Here is a 25508-nt window from a genome sequence, read left to right on the forward strand (position 1 = left end):
CCTCCAGGGCCTCCCAAGAAGGGTCGGGCCCCCAACTACTCATTCCTCCCAGGACAGTCAGCTCCCAGGTGGCCTGAGACTCAGACTCTTTTGTTCCCAACCCTCCGCCTTGAAATGGCTGCTCTCTGGAGCTGCTCAAAGGAGGCACTGGCGGGAAAGGGGAGGGGGACAGAGGGCAGCATATCGCTGGGCCTAATCTTTGGGCAACAGAGAACCAGACAACTGACCTTCTGGAGGTCAGGACAAAGGGCAGGGATGGGGTGGCCAGGGCCCAGCTGCGCCTCCTCCTTCCTCCCCTCTGTCAATCCCTGCAGCACCATCATCGATCCACCTTCCCAGCAAGCTTCCAGCTCTCTGCTCAAGCTGGGCCTGACTTGGCTTGAGGCGCCACCTCAGCTGGCACTAGCAAGGGGATTGGGGGATCGATGCCCCAGGCCTGGGAAATAGGACTACTTTGGGGGAGGGGAGTCAGAAGGGACTCATTGCCTCCTGCTACAGGACACAGGGGATAAAAATCCTTTCGGAGAACCTGGAGGGGTCCTCTGATGGGGCTGGGGGTGGTTCAGAGCCTGGACCACCCAGTTTGGAGCCGGGAGAGACCCAGAAGATTAGAGACTTGGGTAAAGCAGTGGTGCAGGTCTGTAATTACCCCAAAGGAGCAGGGAAGACACCAACTGTGGGATGATGGAGGAAGGGCGGGCGTAAAGGTTCCCGAGCCTCTCCCCACCCCAGCCATCATCGGGGGAGAGAAAGCATAGCCCTTTTAGGGAGCTTCTTGTGACCCTCCTTCAGGTCTCCCGACGTTCCCGGGTGAATTTTGTTGGAGGTGGGTTTGGGAGAGAATGTAGACTGGAAGCTGCCGCTGAGACCCCCAGAGCCGGAGCTCCCAGGCTCCAGGGTGGGATTGGGGGTTCCCATCCCGGCTCCCCCCTACTCCCCTCAGTCCCAGCGGCGGGTGAGTCACCAAAGCGCTCCCTACATAGTCGGCTCACGCTGCGGCGCATACCAACGCGCGGCCGCGGGGGGAGGCAGCTGGACGGGTGTCCTCCAGGAGTCGTGGCGTCCCCTCCGCCGCAGCCCGCATTAGAGGCGTCCCCAGGCTCGAGGTCCCGCGCCCCAGGGCGGGGGCGGGGCGCGCGCGCGGCCGCTCGGTGCCCGGGCGCTGCGGGGGCGGCTCTCCCCGCGTCGCATTTGGTACGCGCCGGCGGAGAGGCCAGGCCCAGCCCGGGCGGTACAATAGGGTTGGGCCGCGGCCGGGACTGGGCCGGCGACTGGCAGGGAGCAGAATCGCGGCCGGAGCCGGCAGACACTGGGCGGCCAGCGAGTCCGAGCCCGCAGGCCACCAGCCGAGTCAGCCTCGACCTTCTCCGGAGCTCCCTCCACCTCCGAATCGTTGCCCGCCGGGCCGGGCCGGGCGTGATGCGCCGCGGGACCCCTATCTTGGCCGCCGGCCGCCGCCGCCGTCGCCGCTGAGACCCCCGAGATACCCCCCCCAGCCGTAACGCCGCAGCCATGGAGAGCGGCTCGCGTTCGGAGCCGGGTGCCGGCGCACCCCCAGGTATGCCAGAGGATAGATGGGAGAGGGGCATCTAGGGGCCTCGGGAAGGCCGAGGATGAGGCCGGCCCACTCAGTGGGGACCCCTCCCTCGCCGCGCCCTCTGACCACTTGGAAGTTTAAAAATAAAGGCTGTGGCGGCGTCGGCGGCTCTGGGCCACCGACGCATCTTCTGACAGCTGCCCCCTCCCCCACCCCGGGCGCTGGGAAGGCCTGAGCGGCGGGGTCCGCCGGGACCCTGCTGTGGAGTTGCTGGTGACCCTTCTGCCCCAGTCCAGTGTCACCTCAGCTTCCCTGCCTCTACCCACCTTCCCAGTCCACCCCAGGCCTTGAAGATCTTCTTCTCCCGAGTGGGGCGTCCCTGATGGGCACGTGTGACCCCTGCCTGGATGTGTGTGTCGGGGGTCCAGATTTTCAGGCCGGAAGCCTTGCATACCGAAGCCTAGGCCCTGGCACCCCCCACGCCCAGGCCCTGGCCCAGACCTCGCCCCCACCCTATCCCTCCAGCTGCCGCGCAAAGGGCCTGTTGCTGCAGAGGGCTGGCCGGGAGGGGAGGCGAGGGGGAGGTCTCTAGCGGCGGCTGCCAAGTAACCCGCCGGATAAAGGCGAGGGGGAGGGGGAAGCGGCATTGTTTGGGGCGAGGGCGGGAGCTGGGGAGTGGGCTGATTCCCCTGCAGCCTGGCCTACTCTGGAGCCCACCCAGTCCGATTTGGGGAGGAGGGGGCCAGAAGTAAATCTGTCCATCCTGTCGCCCTCCTTTTCAGCCTCTCTGGGTCTGAGGCTTTCCCTGGAGAATGTGCGAGGCCGGCACTCCAGGGACCTGCCACATCATTCCTCAGCCTGAGGCCTCAGATACCTACCCTCTTTTCACACACACACACACACACACACACACACACACACACACACACACACACCCCTGCCCCCCCTTCAAAGCTCTCCTCTCTCCTCCCCTCACCCCACCAACCACCAGTGCCGGGACTTCTGCAAATCCCATTCGGATCTGGGAGCAGCTGATGAGGGGGTGGGGACAGGTTTCTGGTTGGGCCTGGGGTTGGAGGGAGGGATTTCTCTTTCTCTTTCTTCCTGGAAAGGGAGGGAAGAGCATGATTACTGAGGACCCGAGTTCTGTTCCCACTGACTCAGGGGGGAGGTGGCCCCAACCCCACACCTCCAGAGAGTCCTAGAGCCTAATCCCTGTCACCTCCCTGCCCCCTGGGGTGTAGGCCCAGGATGAAACAGTGTCTGTGGGTGCGGAGAGCCCAGGACAAGGTGGAGCCGCTTGGCTGTGGGTGGGCTCCTCCCCATGCCAGTGTGGGTGCTTCAGGGGGACCCTGTGGGTGTGGGAGCTGGCGGACGCAGAGGGGAGCTTATCAGACTGGTGTAGTTTGGGAGGTTTGGAGGCTGTGCTGGAACAATGGCACCTGGGTCTGTTTTGGCCCTGCTGAGCCTGAGAGGGGACATTCAGGGAGGCCTAGCCTGGGCCCCTTCCATCTGCTTTTTGGCCCTCTGCAGCTGAGGGTCCCTGGCACTGTATGTACATCGGGGCCCGAATGGAGGTGATTACTGGGCCATAGATGACGGCTGGGGTGGGTGGCTGGTCTACAAGTAGGGCATATAAGTCGGATATTGGGGCTGAATATGAGGGCACGGGTGGAATACTTGCCTATATTGAGGGGCCTGGGTGGGTCCTGCATACAGGGTCCTGGATTGGGCGGACTCTTCTATACACAGGGGCCAGAATGGACTTACATGAGAATCTGAGTCAGGATGGTGGCCGTCCCTACACAGAAGTCGAAGGTGACAAGGGGCCCTATGAGTCAAGGGCTTCCTGGGAGTAAAGACAGTATCCCTTGTATGTGCCCTGTGAGAGTTGGGGGCATGGGTCTGAGACGCTGAGCACACATGACAGGATCCTTGCTCTCTTTGAGTTCCCTTTGCACGGAGCGTTAACAGGAGGCCGCATGGAGTCGGGGACAAGTGTGGACTGGAGCAAGTGACTTACCTTCTCCGGCCACAGTTTCTACAAGGAGCATTTTGGGTTAATGTGAGGGTTAGAGATGATGGAGCTACAGGAGTCTGGCGCACAGAAGCCCGCAGTACGGTGTTGTCACCATTATTGTGGTCAGGCTCACTGGAACTGGTGCCAGCAGGAAGGTACAAAATGTGGGGGAGGCAGGGGCAGGAATTGGGTGTCAGTTTGCTTAAGAGTGTAGACTCTGGAATCAAACAGTTTCAATCTCCCTTCATAACTTGCTACTGTATGACCTTAGTTAAATTTTCCCATCGATAATATGTTAGAAATTATACACATAGAGACAGAGACATTGGGATCATTAAATTAGAGGAACACATAATACACTCAGGAGAGGTCCTGATACATAGTTAATGCTCAATAAAGGCTATTTATTTTTATTGTTATTATTTTTAATTCCTTCAGAGGCCTGAGAAGGTGGTATGGATTAATTAGAACTTCAAGAGGTAGGAGTTCCCTTGTGGCACAATGGGTTAAGGATCCAGTATTGTCACTGCAGTGGCTTGGATCACTGCTGTAGTGTGAGTTTAATCCCTGGCCATGAACTTTCGTGTGCTGCAGGTGCGGCCAAAAAAAATAATAATAAAAAAAAGAACTTCAAGAGGTGAATGTAGGCCAGAGAGCAAGGGGGAGGTGGTTTCTAGACAAACATGAGCCGAGGTGTATCTGGGAACAGAGGGCCCCTATGCTTGGAGTGGCACTGTGGGAGTGGGAGAGAGACCCATGGGATGGGTGCCACTATCCAGCGCACCCATACTTATACCCACCTTGTGCCAGCTGGCTGTGCCATCGGCAGAGAAGTGAATCAGAGCGCCTCATGGAGCTCTGGACCCAGTGGGGAAAGCAGATGTGTCCACTGCTGGGAGGCACAGGTGGCATGGTGATACAGCGGTCAGTGGGCTCTGCCTGGGGAAGGCCTCACCCAGGAGGCATTTGAGGTAGACCTGAATGGATGAGGAGATGTTGGTGAGGCTGGCACGATGGGCCATGTCTCTCCATACAGCAGCCAGCCTGGCTGGCAGCTCCCACCGACAGCTTCTGTCCCTTCTTAGGCTGGTGGGCCCAGTAATGAGGCCCTTAATGAGCCCCTAATGTGCAGTCACGCATATGCAAATGAGGAGGAAGGGGCACCAGGCCAGTTCACCACCCCACCCCCAGGGATGGGCATCATCTGAGGGTGGGCCAGGCTGAGGGAGCAGGGAAAGAGCTCAAAGCAGAGCCCAGGCTGGGGTGGTGGCGCCTGAGGGCATCAGGGCAGGTCTCAGGTCTGACCAAGGCTGAGAAGGGAGTTTGGTCACAGGCAGCTGGGAACCATGTCCTTGGGTCCCCACTGGGCCTTGGGACCAATGAGGCAGCCAACAAGCCAGGCCCAGATAATGCAGCTTTGTTGGTGGTGGCAGCTCTGCCTGGCACTCCGGGGCACAGCCTTCAGTGTCTCCTCCATCACCCCTCAGCTGCAGCTCTGCCCCAAGAGGAGGTGAGAGAGCATGGTAGGATTAAAAGAACCTGGTATCGAGTGCTCCTCACCAGTTGTAAGAGGAGATTTGAGCCAAGGATAGACCCCCCTGGGTGAACCTGCTTATCTCCCACTCCTATTTATTAAGGACCTTCTCTGTGCCAGGCATAGTGCTTAGCATGTCCTGTGCATTGTCTCATTTGATTCTCAAAACTGTCCCATGTAGGGACTAGTATGACCCTGATCTTATAGATGAGGCTCAGAGAGGGACATAACTCAAAGTAAAACACAGCCAGGTAGTGGCAGAGGCAGGATTCCAACCCAGGTCCAGCCTTATGCACCAAAGCCAGCTAGTGACAGAGTCTGGCCCACTCTCCTCGCATGACTAATCTTCTGTGGACGTCTTGGGTTTAGGGACCCTGTGATCTTTTCTTGGGCCGGCGGAGGTAGAGCCAGCAGAGCCCTGGGTCCCCAGTGCATCCTGAAAGGTTCGTACCTGAGTAAGTCGGACCGGAAGGAGGCCCTGGACTCAGGCAGCAGTGATAATTCAGCCAGTGGGCCATCCTCAGGCCTTGGCCTAAGGCTGGGCCTCTGATCTCAGCTTCTAGGCCCCAGTGTGGGCAGCCCTGCTGGGGCTGAGGGAGGGCCCAGGCTGCGGGATGGGGTCATTTCCTGCCGCCTAAAATAACAGGAAGTGGGTGCTCCTGATTGGAGGCTGGGAACAATGGCCGCCAGCCGGGCCAGAGTGCTCCTCAGATCTGCAGTCTCAGATGGGATCCCGGCCTTATCACCCACAGAGGCCCATGGCCTGGCCCCCACACCCTGCTGCAGAGGGCCTGTGGCCCAGGATCAGAGGACCGCTGGAGCACGCGGTCCCTCTCCTAGTTCACCCCCTCTCAGCGCCGGCCCAGCTCTGGCCAGACCCTGAGCGATGCCGCCCACTAAGGGTCCCCTCTGTCCGGCCCCACAACCAGGCATCTCCCAGACTTGTCCTTCCTGCCCACCCCCATCCTCCCAGCCCAGATCTGTCAGGGAGAGGAAGCCCAGGAGGCTGCCCCCTTTGGGTAGCAAAGGGAAGGTACAGACTGTCCCCCTGATTCAGGTCCCGAACCCAGCTTTGCTGCTCACCGGCTGTGTGACTTAAGCAAGTGTCTTAGTCTCTCTGAATCTATTTCCTCATTTGTCAAGTGGGGTAACGATATCTCCCTCACAGGATTGTGGCAAAGATGAAAAGGGCTGAAGTGTTAAGGCGTTTAGCTGTGCCTGACCCAGCATTAGCTGTTGCTGCTGTTTTTTGTTTTTTTTTTTTTTTGTCTTTGCTATTTCTTGGGCCGCTCCCTCGGCATATGGAGGTTCCCAGGCTAGGGGTCCAATCGGAGCTGTAGTCTCCGGCCTATGCCAGAGCCACAGCAACGCGAGATCCGAGCCACGTCTGCAACCTACACCACAGCTCACAGCAGCTCCGGATTGTTAACCCACTGAGCAAGGGCAGGGACCGAACCCGCAACCTCATGGTTCCTAGTTGGATTCGTTAACCACTGCGCCACGACGGGAACTCCTGTTGCTGCTGTTAACTGGACTTTCTCTGGACCCAGGGAAAGGAGTGCCCAGAGGGGCGGGCCCGAAGTGACCTGGGTGAGGCTGTATAAATACATGGGGACATGGTGTCTCTGAGTGCTGTATGAATCTCTGAGGCTTTGTCTGTGCCCGAGGGGGGGTGGGCCTGGCTCTGTGTGTGTGTGTGTGTGTGTGTGTGTGTGTCTAGATTTCTGAATCCCAGTAAGTCAGCTTCCTGAATGTAACAGGGGAGAGAGGAAAGAATGTGTCTTGTCCCTGGCCATTGTCTCTCTGTCCACATTGTCTGGGTGTCACTGTCTGTCTGCAGTGTGTACTCTGTGTGTTTGCCCCTGTGTCGGCCTCCCTGTCTCCATTTGTCTGGTCCAGTGCTGCCCCCTAAAGAGCTGCTGCGAGAGCCAGGAGGGCCCTGGCTGGAGGTGCTGACCTCTGCCTCCCCACGCTCCCCCGTCTGTCACCCCCTCTCCTGGGCACTCCCTTTCTCTGCCCCCTGGAGGAGGGCCACTTGCCCCCACCCAGGCTCAGGTGCCCCACTTCTTACCTCCTGGTGGCCAGCCAGGGCAGGAGCCTGCCTTCCCTGCATTCCTGCCCTCTGAGCTCAGGACCTGCCTGCCCCACCTGTACCCTTCACCTTCACGGGGGAAACCTCCCCGGGGGCACCACTGAATCACTTCCTTCTTCAGGGAACAGACAGGCGCCTTGGGGAGGGCTGATGTGACACCCACCAGAAACAGTGTGACATAAGGGTTTTGTCATCAGACAGGCTTGGGCCCAATCCTACCTCTGACACTGACGTGAGCAGTTCATTTAACCTGTTGAGTAAGTGTTCTCACCTGGGGAATGGGGCCCTCCACGGCACTTTCCTTTTGGGGCTGTAACAAGAACCAGACGAGATAAGGGAGAGTGCCTGGCGTTCTGTGGGGCTTCAGTAAGTTAGTTTTGTTTCCCTTCCTGGGCTTAGGAGCTGGCAGAGCACACACAAAGCTCTGATACGGTGAAGACATTTGGGGTGAGAGAGGCCAGGCTTTGGAGCAACGTGGGGTTTTACTAGGTTGCCCACAGTGCATCTGTCCATCCATCCACTCATCCATCCACCCATCCATCCAGATATTCATTAAACAGACAGAGTTCCTATTCTTTGCTGGGCAGGTCTTATATAAGGCTTTGGGCTGCAAGAAGGATTAGGACCCAGTGTCTTGGGATTTCCCATCATGGCTCAGCGGAAGTGAATCCAACTAGTATCCATGAGAACATGGGTTTGACCCCTGGCCTCCCTCAGTGGATCAGGGATCCTGTGTTGCCGCAAGCTGTGGTGTAGATCGCAGATGGGGCTCAGATCCCGTGTTGCTGTGGCTGTGGTGTAGGCTGGCAGCTGCAGCTCCAATTTGACCCCTAGCCTGAGAACCTCCATATGCCTCTAGTGCCCCCCCCCCCGAAAAAAAGTAAAATCGAATAAAGACCCAGTCTCTTCTCTCCACCAGCTCTCCACTGCCAGGGGCAAGGGCAGCAGGCAGCCAAAAAAGGCAGACTGAGTTATCAGTGTTGTGAGAGGAGTTGTTGGGGTGGGAGGAGGAAGGGATAAGAGGAAAAGCCTGCCAGCTCCCGGAGGGTGGAGATGAGGAGTAAGCACCCTGAGACATGTGACAGGCCCTCAGAGAGACTTGGCCCTGATCTTTCTGCAGTCCCTCTTGGGGCTTTTGGGAAGATAGGACTTACTGACCTTACAGCTGGCTCCCGCACCTTTGCCCTGCTAATGCTTTTTGTGCCAAGAAATAAATACAAACTATCTGTCTCTTATCCAGTTCTTAACAAATACTTCTGGTAGATTAAAAAAACCTCACAATTTGACACGGACAAAAATAAACTAAAATGAAGCGGCTGGAGTCCCCATCGTGACGCAGCGGGATCGGCAGTGTCTCTGCAGCACCAGAGCCCAGTTTTGATCCCTGGCCTGGTACAGTGGGTTTAAGGATCCAGCATTGCCACAGTTGCAGCGTAGTGTAGGCTGCAACTGTGGCTCGGCTCTGATCCCTGGCCCAGGAACTCTATATGCTGCTGGGTGGCCAAAAAAGAAAAAAACAGAGTGAGGTGGCTGAAGGATCACATCTGATTATTGAAATTGGGGATAACCAGATATTGATTTAATCATGCCAGATAGATAATTAACCAAAGAAACAATTCGGCATAACATAATTAGTCCGAATAATACTGTCCCAATGACATTTCATCAGGGTTGGCATAATTCTGGGGAAAATATTTGTATTCAGGGTCAGTAGTCCGCCAGCTCAGGAGAAGCATTCCAAACTCATGCTGCTTGCCGCTTGAGAAGTTTTTCTTGTTGAACTGCTGGAGTCAACGCTCATTTATTACTTTTATTAACTTCTACCTGAGTACCTTCGTCCAGGAAGCTGCCAGACGCAGTTGACATGGAGTTGTGTTGCCTCCCTTCAAGGGTTTATCCCTTTGCAATAAATTGCCACACGGATTTACTCTTTATTAGAGTAAAAAAAACCTCCTTCTCTGTGCACCTGCTTTAGGCAAGGGTGGCTTCCTTCTACAGCACTTTATTCTCATTCAGCAGTGACTTGTGACTGTCTCCTTGTACTGGGCACCATGGGAGCTGCTGGCGATGCAGTGGCGAGCAGAGCAGGCGTGGCCCAGCCCTTGTAGGGCTTCCTCAGTCTAGGGCGAGGCTGACAGTAACAAAAGAACCACACAAGGAAGTTTAAAATTGTAACAGTCACAATGCTCCAAACAAGAGGCAAATGAAGCCACGACTATACATAAGGAAGGAATTTATCCTGCTCCAAGAAGGCTTCCCCAAGGAAATGATGCCTAAGCTAAGATCTGAAGGGTAAATGGGAATTACTAAAGAAAAGAGGGAGGGGAGAGAGCATGTGCAAGGGCCCTGCCGCAGAGGGAGCACTCATGGCTATCAGAATTAAAAGTTCAGTGTGGCTGGAGTGTAGACAGCAAGTGGGGAGCAGGGGAGCAGAGGAGGGGCTCCAAGAGGAATAGGGGAGGGAGACAGGGACTGCAGCCTATGCCAGCCATATTTGCATTTGGAAACAATTCCTTTGGCTGCTCTGTAGACCAGTGTGGAAATACATAGAGCACTGGGCGGGGGGGGGAGGACTTTGCAGTCATCCAGGGAAGAGAGATGCTGATGGTATCTGCCAGGGTGGGGTTCAGTGGTTTATTCATTCAGCAAATAGCAGTGGAGCACCTATGTGCCAGGCTCTGTTGGCCTCAGACAGAACAGCTAACAAAGTAGACAAAAACTTGTACCCTCATGGAAATTATTTTCCGGCAGTGGGAGACAGTGCTAAAATGGTGCCAATGCTTACAGAGAAAAATAGAGTTGGAAGGAAAAAGAGTACAGTTTGGAAAGAGGAGAGAAACTTCAGCTGCAGTTGGTGGTTTTAAATGGAGGCGGTCAGGGGAGGCTTGACTGAGAAGTGACCTTCGGGTAAAGACCTGGAAGAGGTGAGGAAGTGAGACATGCAGGACCCGGAGGCAGAGAATTCTGGCAGAGGGAACAGCGAGGGCAAAGCCCCGAGAAAGGAGTGTGCCTGGCACAAATAAGGGACAGTGGCCAGAAGAGACAGAGCAGGGGGAGAAGGGGAGGAGGAGAGGAGGCCCAAGACTCAATGGGCGGACGATCAAGGGTCCCAAAGGGCCTTGGAGGTCATTGTGATGCCTTTGGTTTGTCCTCCCCATGAGATGGAACATCTTGGGAGGATTTTGTCAGAGGAGCGACTTGACCTGACTTATTATTATTATTTTTATTTTGGCTTTTTAGGGTCGCATCTGTTACATATGGAAGTTCCCAGGCTGGGGTGGAATTGGAGCTGTACCTGCCGGCCTGTGCCACAGCCACAGCAATGCCAGATCCGAGCCACATCTGCAACCTACACCACAGCTCATGGCAATGCCGGGTCCTTAACCCACTGATCAAGGCCTGGGATCGAACCCACGTCCTCATGGACACTAGTCAGGTGTGTTACCACTGAGCCACAATGGGAATTCCTGACTTATTCTTGAACAGAATCATTCTGGTGCTGTGGTGAGAAAAGATCAAAGGGGAACAAAGAATGGCAGCAGGAAGTCTTTTTATGAGATTATAGTGGCTGGACCAAGATAGTGGAAGTGGAGATAGGAGGGATTGAATTCAGAATATATTTTGCCAATGGAGCCAAAAAGATTTACTGAGAGATTAGATGGGAGGCATGAGATAAACGATTCTAAAATGACTCCAAGACTTTGGGCCCAAGAAACTGGAAGGACTGGGTTGCCAATGACTGAGATGGGAGAACTAGAGAAGGAGTAGGGTTTGGGGGGGAGAGAGCAGGAGCTCAGTTTTGGAGGGTGAATTTGGGGCATCACTAAGACCTGCAGGGGTGTTAAGTAGGGAGTTGCATGATCGAAACTGGCACTCAAGGGAGAGGCCTGGGCTAGAGACACAAATTTGGTCGTCATCAGCAGAGCGGTGGTATTTAAAGCCGTGAGTCTGGATGAGGTCACCAAGGGAGTATGTGTAGACAGAAAAGAGATGAGGTCTGCCCCTGAGCCCTGGGGCGCTCTGGTGCTAAGACGTTAGGGAATTAAGGAGGGACCAGCAAAGAAGCCTGAGGAGTGACAGCCAGCAAGCTGAAGGAAAACCAGGAGAGTGTGTTGTCTTCAGAGCCAATTGAAGAAAGTGTTCAAGGGGCATTGAGGGAAGGACGGTGTCGAATGCAGGACGAGGACCAGGAAGTGGCTGCTGACTTAGCACCGTGGAAGTCACTTGTGACCTTGAGAAGAGCAGTGTCATGGAGCAGTGGGGATGACGTGGACTGATTCTTTCTGGCAGGTGCTGCTTATGGAACTCTTGCCAGGAGCCAGAAACGAGGTACCTACTCACCATAGGTCCTAGCAACTCGGTGAGAAAACTGGGGCTCAGACAGGTTCAGGGCTTGCCCAGGGTCCCTCAGCAGAGCTGACTGACATCCCCCCACTCAGGCCTGTCTGACTCTGAAACCTAAGATCTTTCCACCCGGCTGCATCAGAGGCCCAGGTGCAGATCCTTCCAGGCCTCCTCCCTCTGCTTCCTCTCCGGCTTCCTTCACGCGGCTAGTTGGGAGCTAGCTGGAGATTCACCGTCTTGCCTGGTGGGTGTGATTTACCTCGGTGTAGACAAACATCCGCCTACCAGTTTTCCTTGCAACACCTGTAGCACGCACAGGTGCTAGGAGAATGGCAGTAAACAGGCCTCACCCTCAGCCTTCAAGCTTTGTGCTCACACTTCCAGGCCTTTTAGTCCCAGACAGTCCTGGGTTCAAATCCTGCCTCTGCCATGTGCTGGTTCTATGACCCTGGGCAGATCACTTAGCGGGGTCAACTTTGATTGTCCCATCTGACCAATGGGGATGAGAATCTCTGCCTCTCAGAGCTCATTTGAAGGTTCAGGGCGTGGACACCGAGGGCCCGGCTTAGCTCTCGTTCCATAGTGAGTACTCTCTAAATGGTCGCCACTAGTTTTCCTGTCCACTGGAACTGGGAATTAGACTAGCCGTGACTAGGCAGCCTTCTGGACCTGGTATAGGGAGAGCTGGGTGAATTGTCCTGAGCTTAGGGGCTGGCAGAGTGGGAGGGACCACTGGGACATAAGGCCTTAGCTGGGGCTCCACCTTGGAGCCCCAGGCAACTGGAAGGGAAGGAATGCGGGGGAAATAGTGTGAGCCTCAGACAATTTCATTGTGTAACATAAATTACCTAATACTGCCTTAAACAGAGGCAGGAGGGTGTGAGGGGTAAGAGCATGGGCTCTGGGGACCAACACTGGGTTCGAGTCGAGGCTTCTTCACTTACCAGCTGAGTGACCTCAAGTTACTTTAACCTCTTTTTGCTTTACCTTCCTCCTCTATCTGGAAGAGATATTTATATGCCTCTTTCATAGGTAGTGTAGTAAGGATTACAACTAAGGTGTGTAAAAAAAATTTTTTGGCTGCACCCACGGCATATACAAATTCCCAGGCCAGGGATCGAATCCGAGCTGTGATCTGTGCCGCAGATGTGGCAATGCCAGATCCTTAACCTGCTGTGCCACAGTGGGAACTCCTAATATGTGTAAAATGCTTTCAACATAGGAAGCTCTCAAGAAATATGTACGTGTTAGTGGTAAATGTTGTCACTAACACTCATCATAATCCCATGAAATAGGTGCTGTTTGCATTTTATGGAAGAGGAGCTGTGGCACAGAGAGGGTCTGTAACTAGCCCAAGGTCACACAGTGGGGAGGCCAGATATTCAAATAGTCTGCCTTCAGAGCCTATATTCAACTACTGGACACCTGTCTCCTTGAAAAAGGTGCCCAGAGTTCCAAAGCCAACTGCTGGGGCATGTTCTCTCCCTGTATACATGCTGTCACCCATAGGGATGGGGAATTTGTCACCTCCTGAGAGTGTCAGGGTTCCTGTGTGGTGGAGGCACCTGGTGAGAGTAAAAATTGCCTCCTTAGATTGACCTTTCCGTGGACCCTGGCCCTGATCTCTTAGCCCAGGTCAGTGGCTGTGTCCCCAGTGGTCCCCTCAGTGCCCAGAGGGTAGCAGCAGACGGCACCAAGGCTCAGCATGCAGAGGCTTCTCTTTGGCAGCTTCATAAGACCCACAGGAAAAGAGAAGGAAGTGAGGTTTCTGACACTTACTCTTCCAGGTGCTTCACTGACATCCTTGCCGGCTTGGGCTCATAGGCCCCATTTTACAGAGATGAAACTGAGGCTTAGAGAGGTTGAACGGCTTGCCCTAAGGTGACCTGCCCTGGAACAGGCCCTCTCGTCCTGTCTTGGGTGGTGAGATCAGAATCAGGCCTTCATCCGGTTGACTCCAAAGCCTGTCTTTCAGTTGCCCTGTGGTACATTCGTGCTCACAGTGTGGACATGGATACACCCAATCACGTGCTTCCTTACTCTGCACTCTGGTGGCTTTTACACGAACTCTGAAATAATACTTTTTTTTTTTTTTAATGGTCACACTTGTGGCGTATGGAAATTCCTGGGCCAGGGACTGAATCCAAGCCAAGCTGTGGCAACACAGGATCCTTTCCACTACTCCAGGCCAGGGACTGAACCTGTGGCTTTGCAGCTACCTGAGTCATTGCAGTCAGGTACTTAACCCACTGTACCAAAATATTAATGTCTAAAAGAAAAAGTCGGGGAGTTCCTGTCATGGCTCAGTGGTTAATGAACCTGACTAGCATCCATGAGAACACAGGTTCAGTGCATCCCGGCCTCGCTCAGTGGGTCAAGGATCCAGCGTTGCTGTGAGCTGTGGTGTAGGTCGCCGACGTGGCTCGGATCCTGCATTGCTGTGGCTCTGGTATAGACTGGCAGCCACAGCTCCGATTGGACCCTTAGCCTGGGAACCTCCATATGCTGCAAGTGTGGCCCTAAAAAGACAAAAGGCCAAAAAAAAAAAAAAGAAAAGTCTGATGGTGGTTGGGAAAGACAAAAGATGATGAGGGGGGTGTGGCCAGTCGCCTACTCACTGTTGGGGGCACCAGTGCTTATGTCCCTCCCCCTGGCCAGTCCCATGTGCAGTGGCACTGCCTGCACCAGGCCTTGGGTTGGGCCCTGCAACCCCAAGGTAAAGCCGAAAGGTGAGGGAGGCAGACATAGAAACCAATCATTACCATTTGGTGCTCTAATAACTACTATAAACTTCTCCTTAGTTTTTCTGATATACCCTGCTCCCTTCTGCCCCTTGGCAAACGCTCCTCGCTTAGCAGAATGCTCTCCTGCTTGGTTTGCCATCTCCAGCACATCCTGGATCTCAGCGTGGCTATTCCTTCTGCGGGAAGCCCCTCAAATACAGGTTGACCATCTCTGCCATGCTACCCGAGACGTGGAACTTAGGCTGTACTATAATTGCCCAGCTACTTGTCTTCTCTGTCCTACTAGATAGAGTGTGGGCTCCACACAGGCAGGGGCTATGGCCAATTTCTCACCATTACATCATTAATACCTGGATCAGGGCCTGGCACATAGTAGGAACTTGATAAACATGTTTGAATTAATGAAAATCAGCTGGGAGCTCCCGTCGTGGCTCAGTGGTTAACTAACCGTACTGGCATCCATGAGGGTGCAGGTTCGATCCCTGGCCTTGCTCAGTGGGTTAAGGATCCAGCATTGCCATGAGTTGTGCTATAGGTCACAGACACGGCTTAGCTCCTGAGTTGCTGTGCCTATGGTGTAAGCCAGAGGCTATAGCTCGGATTGCACCCCTAGCCTGGGAACCTTCATATGCCACAGGTGCAGCCCTAAAAACAAAAAAAAAGAAGAAAATCAGCTGGACAAGGGGGAGAGCTGCCTGTTGAACTGATGGCACAGATGTTCTACTTGACTTTCTTCTCTTGTGTTGGTTTCCCAGCTGTGGCAGCCAGGACCCCACCAGAGCCAAGACCTTCTCCAGAAGGTGACCCTTCCCCGCCACCACCGCCACCACTGATGTCAGCCCTGGTGCCCGACACTCCCCCAGACACCCCTCCTGCCATGAAGAATATTACTAGCCCTAAGCAGCTCCCGCTGGAACCAGAGAGCCCCCCCGGGCTGGTTGGGCCTAGACCAGCCTCCCAGCAAGAAGAGCCCCCTCTCTCAGAAGTGAAGAGCAGGGGACCAACCCCTCCAGCCACAGGCCCACGGGATGCCAGGCCTTCTCGAAGGAGTAGCCAGCCATCGCCAACGGCAGTGCCAGCCTCCGACAGCACCCCCACCAAGCAAGGTATGTATTGCTGTCCCTAGTTCTGGACCCAGACCCAGCTCTGGATAAGGCCACCAGAGGGAGTCTCCTTGGCCCTGGAGGAGATGGGAAAAGGCATGGGGGTGAGGCATGGGGGGAGGGCCCTGAGGCTGACTCCCCCTTGCAGGGGCAGCCTCCTGACCTAGGTCTGTCCCTTCTTATTCTCTCTATTAAGATGTAAAGAAGGCAGGGGAGAGACACAAACTGGCAAAGGAGCGGCGGGAAGAACGGGCCAAGTACCTGGGTAAGTATGTGGGAAGAGCAGCAATGGCATCTTTTTTTTTTTTGTCGTCTTTTTGCCTTTTCTAGGGTTGCTCCCAAGGCATATGGAGGTTCCCAGGCTAGGGATCTAGTCAGAGGTGTAGCTCCCGCCCTACACCACAGCCACAGCAACACGGGATCCGAGCAGAGTCTGCAACCTACACCACACCTCACGGCAATGCCACATCCTTAACCCACGGAGCAAGGCCAGGGATCGAACCTGCAACCCCACGGTTTCTAGTTGGATTCGTTAACCACTGAGCCATGATGGGAACTCCCAAGCAATGGCATCTTTAGCATCAATACCATCAGTATCCTATTGAAACATGAACTCTTCTGGAACATTTAGCATTGGCACTGTGCTAAGAGGAGCACTACATTATCCCACTTAACCCTCTCTCTACCCATTGGGTTTTTTTTTTTTGTTTCTTTTGCTTTGTTTTGTTTTGTTTAAGGGCTGCACCTGCAGCATATGGAGGTTCCCAGGCTAGGGGTCAAACCGGAGCTACAGCTGCTGGCCTACGCCACAGCCACAGCAACACGGGATCTGAGCCTCGTCTGTGACCTACACTGCAGCTCACAGTGGATCCCCGACCTATTGAGTGGGGCCAGGGATCAAACCCACATCCTCATGGATACTAGGCAGATTCATTTTCTCTGCACCACAATGGGAACTCCCCCTCTACCCATTTTGAAGATGGGGAAACAGAGGCTCAGAAAGATGAAATCTTTTGCCTGAGCCACACAGCTAGGGGAGGAGCTGAGATTCAGACTCAGAAGGCTCATCTACCCCGAATCATGGTACTTGGAAATCTGTCCTGGAGGCCCTGAAGTCGGACAGGGGCCTGGCGCTCAAGAGTTTGTATACCAAAAAACAACCAAAAAAAGAGTTTGTCTCTCCTTGCGCGCCCAGAGACTGTGAAGCCAAAGAGGGAAAAACAGGCTTCCCTTGGAGGAATCCCTCATCCTGAGCCCGAGCCCATCCTCAGGATGCCCTTCAATTTGGAGGGGGCGGAGTCTGAGAGCAGAGGCCCCTCCCCACCAGGCAGGCGGAAGACCCGCCCAGGAGGGAGGAACAGGCCGGCCCCCGGGAGGAGACTCCTGCCGGGCTGGGCGCCGCAGGACCCCTCACACCCCCTGGGACTCCTTTCCCTACAGCGGCCAAGAAGGCGGTGTGGCTGGAGAAGGAGGAAAAGGCCAAGGCGCTGCGGGAGAAGCAGCTCCAGGAGCGCCGGCGGCGTCTGGAGGAGCAGCGGCTCAAAGCCGAGCAACGCCGGGCAGCCCTGGAGGAGCGGCAGCGGCAGAAGCTGGAGAAAAACAAGGTGCGCTTGTGCCGCTTTCCGACCAGGCACGTGTGGATCTGTGTGCGTGTGTGTGCACACTTCTGCACGCTGACTCAGTGGGCATGCACATCTGGATTCATGTGTGCAGCTGTGTCCTGTGGGGACTGCAGACCGTTTGGTTCTGTATGTGCCTGGGTGGGCACCTGTAACCAAGTGCTGTGAGTGTGTGTGTGCCTGTGAGTAGGTGTGCAGAGATGTGTCTGTGTGAGTGTGCTGAGTGAGCTCCTAGTGAGGACAGCCTTGGCTAGAGCACCATGAAGAAAAAGGAAGAAAAACACAGCCTGGCCCTGCCTGGGGCCTCGGGCTGAAAGCAAACACAGCCCCAAGATCAGGACCCTCAGTGCCAGTGGCTCAGTGCCAGTGGCATCCCAGGCCGGGAGAGTCCCACCCCTACCCCGTCCTCAGAGAAACAGCTCATACACTCAGGAAATGAGTCAAGAGCAGTGAAAAGCTCCCCAAGAACGAGTTGAAAGGGATCTGTTGCAAACTGTCTTTAATCATAGTGAGGACTCCGTAACCTTGGTTACTTGTCGTGAGTCAGGGAAACCTTCTCCCGGATGGGGAGGCACCGTTCCCAGAGAGGGGGGAGTCGTTCTCCCAGGTAGGAGGAGCGGTGCTGAGCCCAGACCTCTCTCCCACCCCTCCCAACCAGGAGCGCTATGAAGCAGCCATCCAGCGGTCAGTGAAAAAGACGTGGGCTGAAATCCGGCAGCAGCGCTGGTCCTGGGCAGGGGCCCTGCACCACAGCTCCCCAGGACGTAAGACCAGTGAGTGGGCTGGAGGGGTTGTGGGGTGGGAGGGGGTGGCTGGGGCCTGAGAGGTAGGGGAAGGAAGCAGCTTCAGTGCTAGGAGCTGACCGCTCCCTGCTGCAGGTATGCCTTGCTTCATGTGACTTTCGTCTTCTGGAATGATCTGTAAACCCAAGCCTGTAAAATCAAGTCCTTCCCAAGGACTTCCACTGTCAAGTCAGAGGTGGACTCTCTTCATTTGGTTTGCTCTTCAAACCTCTCATTGGAGTTCCCTTCGTGGCTCAGCAGAAACAGATCGTAACTAGCACCCATAAGGATGCAGTTTTGATCCCTGGCCTCAATCAGTGGTTTAAGTTAAGGATCCGGTGTTGCCATGAGCTGTGGTGTAGGTCGCAGACACAGCTCGGATCTGGCGTTGCTGTTTCTGTGGCGTAGGCCAGTGGCTACAGCTCTGATTTGACAACCCCTAGCCTGGGAACCTCCATCTGCCGTGGGGGCGGCCCTAAAAAGCAAGAAAAAAAAAAAACTTCTCATTTTACTTATTTTTAATTTATTTTTTGCTGCACTCACAGTGTGTAGAAGTTCCTAGGCCAGGGATCAAACCTGCACCACAGCAGTGATCCAAGCCGCTGCAGTGACAACACTGGGTCCTTAACCCACTGAGCCGCAAGGGAACTCCCAAACATCTGTCATTTTTGATTAGCCTTCTTTGCTCATGTCAATTACTATTAGCCGATGATACATAAAAGAGGACTTTAACGCCCTACAGACACTGGATATTTAAAGAACCTATCACCTCCTTATTTACCTGTCTTGGAAGGTAGATTTTTGTCTCTGAGCTTTGCTCACATAGGGCCAGCACAAATTTTGGTCTGAGTTTTAGCTGGCATGTATGTACTGCTGTGTTTGGATGTCTTTATGAAATGGCAAGATTCAGTATTTCTCCTTGTGTATCTTTTGGTGTATATGCTCATGGATCTGTGCGTTGTGTGTCTTAATATGTGTTTGCCTTGGTGCGTCTGTGGCCTTGTGTACCTCCGTGAGAACTCCGACATTAGTCAGAATCCGGTCAGGATCCCAGCTCTGGCATTTGCACTGTGACCTCTGACCTCTCGCTTTCTCACTTTCTTCGTCTGCAAAGTGGGGGGAACAGTGGTACTTGCCTCTGAGGTTGTAGGTAGAGGTTTGGGAGGATCAAGTGAGGTAACGTGCGTAGTACCCAGTACAGTGCCTGGTACATGGTAAGCATCCAACAAACGCTAGCTCTTACAAATACGATGAAGTCGCTTCAATGTGTTTGTGTCTGTGTGCATCTTTTTCTGTTGGTGTTTTTGTTTCTATATCTGTGCATGTCTGCACACATGTATGCATGTACCTGTCACTCTGTATGCCCGTGCCTGCATGTATATGTATGTCCCTGTGAATATATGGATTTGCGTGAGTTGACTTTGACCATGGGTTCTTCTGCTTGGGAACGTCTCTGCATTTGTCCCAGTATGTGGGTGTTGCAGCCATAGCGCCTTGGCTGGGCAGTGTCAGCAGGTGCCAACGTGGGGTCATTGTGGGGGAGGGGTCGCAGCGCCGGGCCCTAGGGAATGACTTCCTGGCCAGGAAGGCTGTAGTTTCTCTAGTTTTACTCCATCTCCTTCCTCTGTTCCTTTTCCATCAGCTCCCCCAACCCAGATTATCTCTGGTTACCTACCTCCCCACCCCCTCCCAGAGCCAAGTCTGCCCCCTCCTCCCCTTCCTAGCCTGCCCACTCCTCCCTCTCCCACCCTGCCGGCGGAGCATACTGCATGGAAGGCCTCAGTGCCCCCCCTGGCTCCCGTCCGGCCCGGCCCTAATGCCGTGTCTTTTCCCCTCCAGGTGGGAGCAGGTGCTCCGTGTCGGCAGTAAACCTGCCCAAACACGTGGACTCTATAATCAACAAGCGGCTCTCAAAGTCCTCTGCCACGCTCTGGAACTCCCCCAGTAGAAGTAAGAGAAGGCCCAGCCCTCCTCCCTCCAGAGCTCCTTGTAGCCCCTACCAGGCCTCCTCCAGAGCGCAGCAAGAACCCCAGGTCCCAGGAGCCCTCACAGACCCCAGGTCTCCATCCCTACTCTACCCTGCCCGGGGCCCTGCACCCCTCTGGGGAGCCGGCATTTGGGTCTGGGCCCTGGGAACAGAGGGGTGCCCTGTAGGGAAGGAAAACAGAGACAAAGGGCAGTGTCCCAGCAGGCAGAGAGCCTGTCTGGGGCCTCAAGAGCAGGTGTGCGGGTGGGGAGAGGGGTTGGAGGGTGGGAATGGGCAGGCAGTCTCATCCTCAGCCTTGGCCAGCAGGCCTAGACCAGCCTTAGGCAGGTGGCCTTGCCCCTGAGTACCAGACTAGCCCGGGTGCTGTGTGTGGAGGGGCCCTCTTACTCTGATGCAGCCCTGCCTTCTCTGCCTTTAGGGCCCCAGTCATGGCCTTGGCTGGTTCCAGAGCTGTGGCTAACCAGGGTGGCACAGCCCCTGCATTCCCACCATGCCCTGGTGCTCACATGTGAAGGGGCCATGGTAGGAGTTATTTATAAGTTTCTCCTGCTTTTATTTGGTTGCTCCGTTTCCTGGCAACCAAATCAGCTGCTGTACCAACCCCACCTGACTGAAGCCTAAAAATAACCCAGCAGCTGAGGGGACAAAGCAGGGTGGCCCAGGGAAGCCACACCCCCTAGCAGCCTCTCCTGGCATGAGCCGCCCCAAAGCTGGGCTTCTCCTCAGTCAGAGGAGCACAAGGACCCTCACTGTCCCAAGCTCCTGGGGGCATGCCTCGCCAGGCCAGCCCTCTGAGAGTAGGAGGAGCAGGGCCCTACAGTGGGCATTGGGTCAGCCACCATGCCTGGGTGGCTCTTATGGATACTCACAGTGCAGAGCCCTGTCACCTGGGAAGAGCGGTAGCCCCCTGAAGCCATGCAGGATGTTGCCCTGGGAAGTGTCTTGTTGCCTGGGTCTGCAGCGGCGGTCAGACCCCAGGGTGGAGAAGTGTAGCCTCTGTGCTTGGAGGCGAGTCCTCCTGGGGTAGGCTCCTTGGGCTCGGCTCCTGCCCGGTCCCATGCCTCTGCCTGCCCACTGCAGCCCTGCGGTAACTCCCACTCCCGGGCATTCTCTTTCTAGATCGCAGCCTGCAGCTGAGCGCATGGGAGAGCAGCATCGTGGACCGTCTGATGACGCCCACCCTCTCCTTCCTGGCACGGAGTCGCAGTGCAGTCACACTGCCCCGAAACGGCCGGGACCAGGGTAGGGGCGGCAGCCCTGGGAGAGCCCCCGCGAGGGGCGGGGCAGGGGCCAGCCTGGCGAATGGGCCACGCCCCGACCGCACTCATCCCTCCGCAGCCGTGCCCGTGTGCCCACGCTCAGCCTCCGCCAGCCCCCTGACACCTCTGTGCAGCGCCCCCCGAAGCGGGCACCGCTGCGTCCCTGCGGGGGAGCGAGGGGAGCGCCGCAAGGCCAGCGCTGGGGGCAGTCCCGCCCCAGGCCGCCTGAGGCCAGAGACCTCACTGGTGAGTGGCCACACAAGTGGGGACAGGGAGCCCAGCCCAGGGAGCGTCGGGACCATTGACCTCTGGTCTCCTTCTTCGCTCTCCTTTCCTTGCCTCACTAGGTGCAGAAAAAGGAGAAAAAAGACAAGGAACGAGAAAACGAGAAGGAAAAGAGTGCCCTGGCCCGGGAGCGCAGCCTCAAGAAGCGCCAGTCACTGCCTGCCTCTCCCCGCCTGCGACCTCGCCTTTCTGCCGGCAATGCCGATGTCAGGTGGGTCCAGACAGTTGGATGGGGCCTGATGATGGCCAGGCCAGACAGCCACCTATCCGTCCACTCATAAATATGCCTTGGGCACCACACCTCTAGAATGAAAGCCCCTTGAGGGCAGATTTTTTTTTTTTTTTTTTTTTAGGGCCATACCTGCAGCATATGGAAATTCCCAGGCTAGGGGTTGAATCAGAGCTTCAGCTGCTGGCCTACATCACAGCCACAGCAACACCAGATCTGAGCTGCATCTGCGACCTACACCAAAGCTTGTGGCAACACCAGGTCCTTAACCCACTGAGCGAGGCCAGGGAACAAACCCGCATCCTCATGGATACTAGGTGGGGTCTTAACCCACTGAGCCACAATGGGAACTCTGGAGTGTTTTGATTACTGAAGTATCCTAACACCTAGAATGGTGTCTGGCATCTGGTAAGCACTCAACATACACCTGCGGGACCACAGTGGGTGGTCCTTCCAAGCACTGTTCTGGGTTCTGAGGACACTTCCATGAGCCAAATCAGGCCTGTACTTATTAATCTTACTGGCTATTGGGGAAACACATTAATCAAAGCATCATACTTGAATATGTGATTATGAACTAGGATATATGCTTTGAAAGGAGATTATATGGTTCTTTGAGAGCATATAAGGTGGGGATGCTGATCTAGCCTGGGGAGGACACTTCCCTGGGGAATTGACATGCTCAGAGTGTGTACATCTGTGCGTGGACACTCTGTGCCCTCAAGGTCTAACTCTTCCCTTTTCTCTCAGTCCCAAATCCAAGGCCCGGCCATCCTCTCCCTCCACATCCTGGCACAGGCCTGCCTCTCCCTGCCTCAGCCCAGGGCCAGGTCATGCTCTGCCCCCAAAACCACCATCCCCCCGAGGCACCACTGCATCACCCAAGGGGCGGGTTCGGAGGAAGGATGAGGCAAAGGAGAGCCCCAGTGTGGTGGGGCCCGAGGACAAGAACCAGAACAAGGGCAAGGCCAGTGACGAGAAGGAGCCTGCAGCCCCAGCCTCACCAGCACCCTCGCCTGTGCCCTCACCCACCCCAGCCCAACCCCAGAAGGAGCAGCCCACAGCGGAGATCCCTGCAGGTGGGCATGGAGAGAGGAGGCCAAAAGGTGGGCAGGGCGGAGAAGCCCACTTTTCCTGTCAGGGGGAGGTGGTCAGGGTGAGGGCAGCAGAGTTGCCTGGGATCGGGTGTTGGGAGACAGCAAGAGGAGGCTTCTGCTAGAGAGGAGGACCTCACTACTCAGAGTCCATGGCAGGAGTTGGGTGGGTGGGGCTCCTGCCTTAAAGTTCAGGAGGCAGAGAGCATGCCGGGGTGATGGAGATGCTTGTGACTGTGTGTCTGATTACTGGTCCTGGATCCCACTCCAGATACCGCTGTCTTGACCTCACCCCCAGCCCCTGCTCCCCCGGTGACCCCTAGCAAACCCATGGCTGGCACCACAGACCGCGAAGAGGCCACTCGGCTCCTGGCTGAGAAGCGGCGCCAGGCCCGGGAGCAGCGGGAGCGCGAGGAACAGGAGCGGAGACTGCAGGCGGAAAGGGACAAGTGAGCACGCCCTTGGGACTTAGGGGGCCTTTACAGGGGCTGGAGAAGAAGGTGGGGATGAGCCTGAGTACCCTCTGTCCTCCAGGCGATTGCGAGAGGAGCAGCTGGCTCGGGAGGCCGAGGCCCGGGCAGAGCGGGAGGCGGAGGCCCGGAGGCGGGAGGAGCAGGAGGCCCGGGAGAAGGCGCAAGCCGAGCAGGAGGAGCAGGAGCGACTGCAGAAGCAGGTGCCCCACGGGGCGGGGTGCGGGCGCCTCCTGGTGGCGGGTCGGGGGCTGGCCCAAAGGGATCGCAAGCCTCCTGCCTAGAGCTCACTCGCGGGTCTTTGGCAGAAAGAGGAGGCCGAAGCTCGGTCCCGAGAGGAAGCGGAGCGGCAGCGTCTGGAGCGGGAGAAGCACTTCCAGCGGGAGGAGCAAGAGCGGCAAGAGCGCAAAAAGGTTTGCTGAACTGCAGGCGGCGCAGGGTGGGCGCTAGTGGGCGGGGCCACCTTCTGGGTGGGTCCCTGCTTAGTTAGTGGAGTTAAGGTTAGGGCCTCGCCATGGGCTCGTAGAGGGCAGAACCAGAAGGGGTTGGGGCGCGGTCTGGTTCCTGGGCCTGGAAAGGGTTGGTGTGAGCTGGAAGACCCTGAGACTCGGGACCGGGGCTGGTTGGTGGGAGATCTAACTGCTGTGGGTCTACACACAGCGCCTGGAGGAGATCATGAAGAGGACTCGAAAGTCAGAAGCTGCTGAAACCAAGGTCAGGATGCCCCTAAGAGCAGTGTTGGGAGTGGAGGTCGGGTGAAGAAAGGAGGTTGGGGGAGGGCGTAGGCGTGGAGGAAGGAGGCCGTCAGGGGGGCCTGCTGGGAGGCTGCTCAGGGTCTGGGTTGGGAAGAGAAGAATTTTGCAGCTCATTGGGGTGGGGCCAGATAGCCCCTTGAGCCTGACTGCTCTTCCTCTTTAAAGCAGAAGCAGGACAGAAAGGAGGCCAAGACCAATAATTCCAGCCCAGGTAAAGGCCCGCTTTCCTTGTCTCCCTCCCCTTTGCTCCTCATTCTCTCACTGGCGCCTAACTGATGGCTCTTTCTTCCCAGTGATAGACCCTGCGAAAGCCATGGAGGCTCGACCCTCAGGGCTGCAGAAGGAGGCTATGCAGAAAGAGGAGCTGGTCCCCCAGGAGCCTCAGTGGAGGTACCAGCTCCCAACCCCAGGGGCCCTGAGCAGGGAGGCAGGGTCAAGCTGGAGCTGTGGGGGGCCTGGCCTGTCCTGGAAGGTGCCTGAACGTTGGCCCCTGCATCCACAGCCTGCCAAACAAGGAGTCGCCAGGGTCCCTGGTGAATGGCCTGCAGCCTCTCCCAGCGCACCAGGAGAACGGCTTCTCCCCTAAGGGGCCCTCTGGGGACAAGAGTCTGGGCCGAACGCCAGAGGCTCTCCTGCCCTTCCCAGAGGCAGAGGCCTTCCTCAAGAAAGCAGTGGTGCAGCCTCCCCAGGTCACAGGTAGGGCTCCCTGTCTCCTGGACCCACGTCCGTACCTCCCAGCAGCCCTCCCCGGCCTCCTCAGTCCTGTCCTCTCTTCTCCTAGCTCTGCCAGAGGCCCTCTCACACTGGGCTTGGGGCATGGCTTCCCCTGACTCTTTCCCCTCCTGCTTTCTCTCCAGAAGTCCTTTAAGGGGTTGCCTTGGATCCAGGCACAGCTATGAGGGCTCCTCTGCATCATCTGCCAGGATGTCTGGAAGAGAAAGAGACAGAACAAAGCCGGAAGTGGCCTGGGCCCCTGGGGGTTGGGTCCTCTCTGTTATTTTTAATCTGCACCTTATAGACTGATGTCTCTTTGGCTGGAGCCAGACCCTGCCCCTCAGTGCATTCGTGTGCTCACACGCGCGGACACCCGCATACACACACATACACTCACAGCCTCTCTGGTCTCCTCCCATGGGGAAGGGCCACCTGTAGTATTTGCCTTGGTTTGGGCGGGGTACAGTGGATGTGAATACTGTAAATAGCTCGTGCTCAGACTCCTCTGCGTGGAGGGGGCGGGTGCAGGAGGCAGACCCTCCCAAGACTCCCTGGGGAGATCTTCCTCCCTCTATTTAACTGTATCTGAGGGGGAACCCAGGTCTGGGGATGGGGGCACCTTGGGCCACAGGATACTGGTTGCTTTAGGGGTACCCGTGCCCCCTGCCCTCGCCTGGAATCAGTGTTATTGCATCTGATCAAATTTCTCCAGAAATAAAGTGAGAATAATTCTGCCAGTCCTGTCTATCCCTGGGGCTGGTTGGGGACAGTGGCCTCTTGAGTTCCCAGAAGAACTTGAGGAGCCAGGACCTAGGGATAACCATCCATAGCTGGTACCAGCCCTAGACGTCCTGCCTGTGCTTTTCCATTTTGTCATTCATTCATTCATGTGTTCATTTAACAGAAATAGTTACATCCGCTCTGTACCAGGCAGGGAGCT

The 25508-nt window shown here is 56.0% G+C and overlaps 1 protein-coding gene across 13 annotated transcripts; it reads left to right on the top strand.

The window, feature by feature from the left end:
- The first annotated feature begins 1175 nt into the window (after positions 1 to 1175).
- MAP7D1 (MAP7 domain containing 1) lies at positions 1176 to 25305 on the top strand. 13 transcript variants are annotated; one of them, XM_047793348.1, is made up of 18 exons: positions 1177 to 1558; positions 15027 to 15377; positions 15571 to 15639; positions 16815 to 16978; positions 17652 to 17766; positions 19615 to 19725; positions 20882 to 21004; positions 21101 to 21267; positions 21369 to 21517; positions 22286 to 22641; positions 22901 to 23078; positions 23164 to 23302; positions 23408 to 23512; positions 23760 to 23813; positions 24020 to 24065; positions 24148 to 24244; positions 24357 to 24550; positions 24712 to 25305. In XM_047793348.1, exons 1-18 carry the CDS (start codon positions 1513 to 1515, stop codon positions 24720 to 24722), a joined length of 2475 nt encoding a protein of 824 aa, XP_047649304.1. In that variant the 5' UTR covers positions 1177 to 1512; the 3' UTR covers positions 24723 to 25305. The 13 variants fall into 13 exon arrangements, with proteins under 13 accessions (XP_047649302.1, XP_047649303.1, XP_047649304.1 ...); XM_047793351.1 differs by having other exon boundaries at positions 22928 to 23078; XM_047793355.1 differs by having other exon boundaries at positions 22286 to 22614; positions 22928 to 23078.
- Positions 25306 to 25508: the final 203 nt, after the last annotated feature.

This window comes from Phacochoerus africanus, chromosome 8 (assembly GCF_016906955.1).
Source record: "Phacochoerus africanus isolate WHEZ1 chromosome 8, ROS_Pafr_v1, whole genome shotgun sequence".
NCBI classification, from domain to species: Eukaryota; Metazoa; Chordata; class Mammalia; order Artiodactyla; family Suidae; genus Phacochoerus; species Phacochoerus africanus.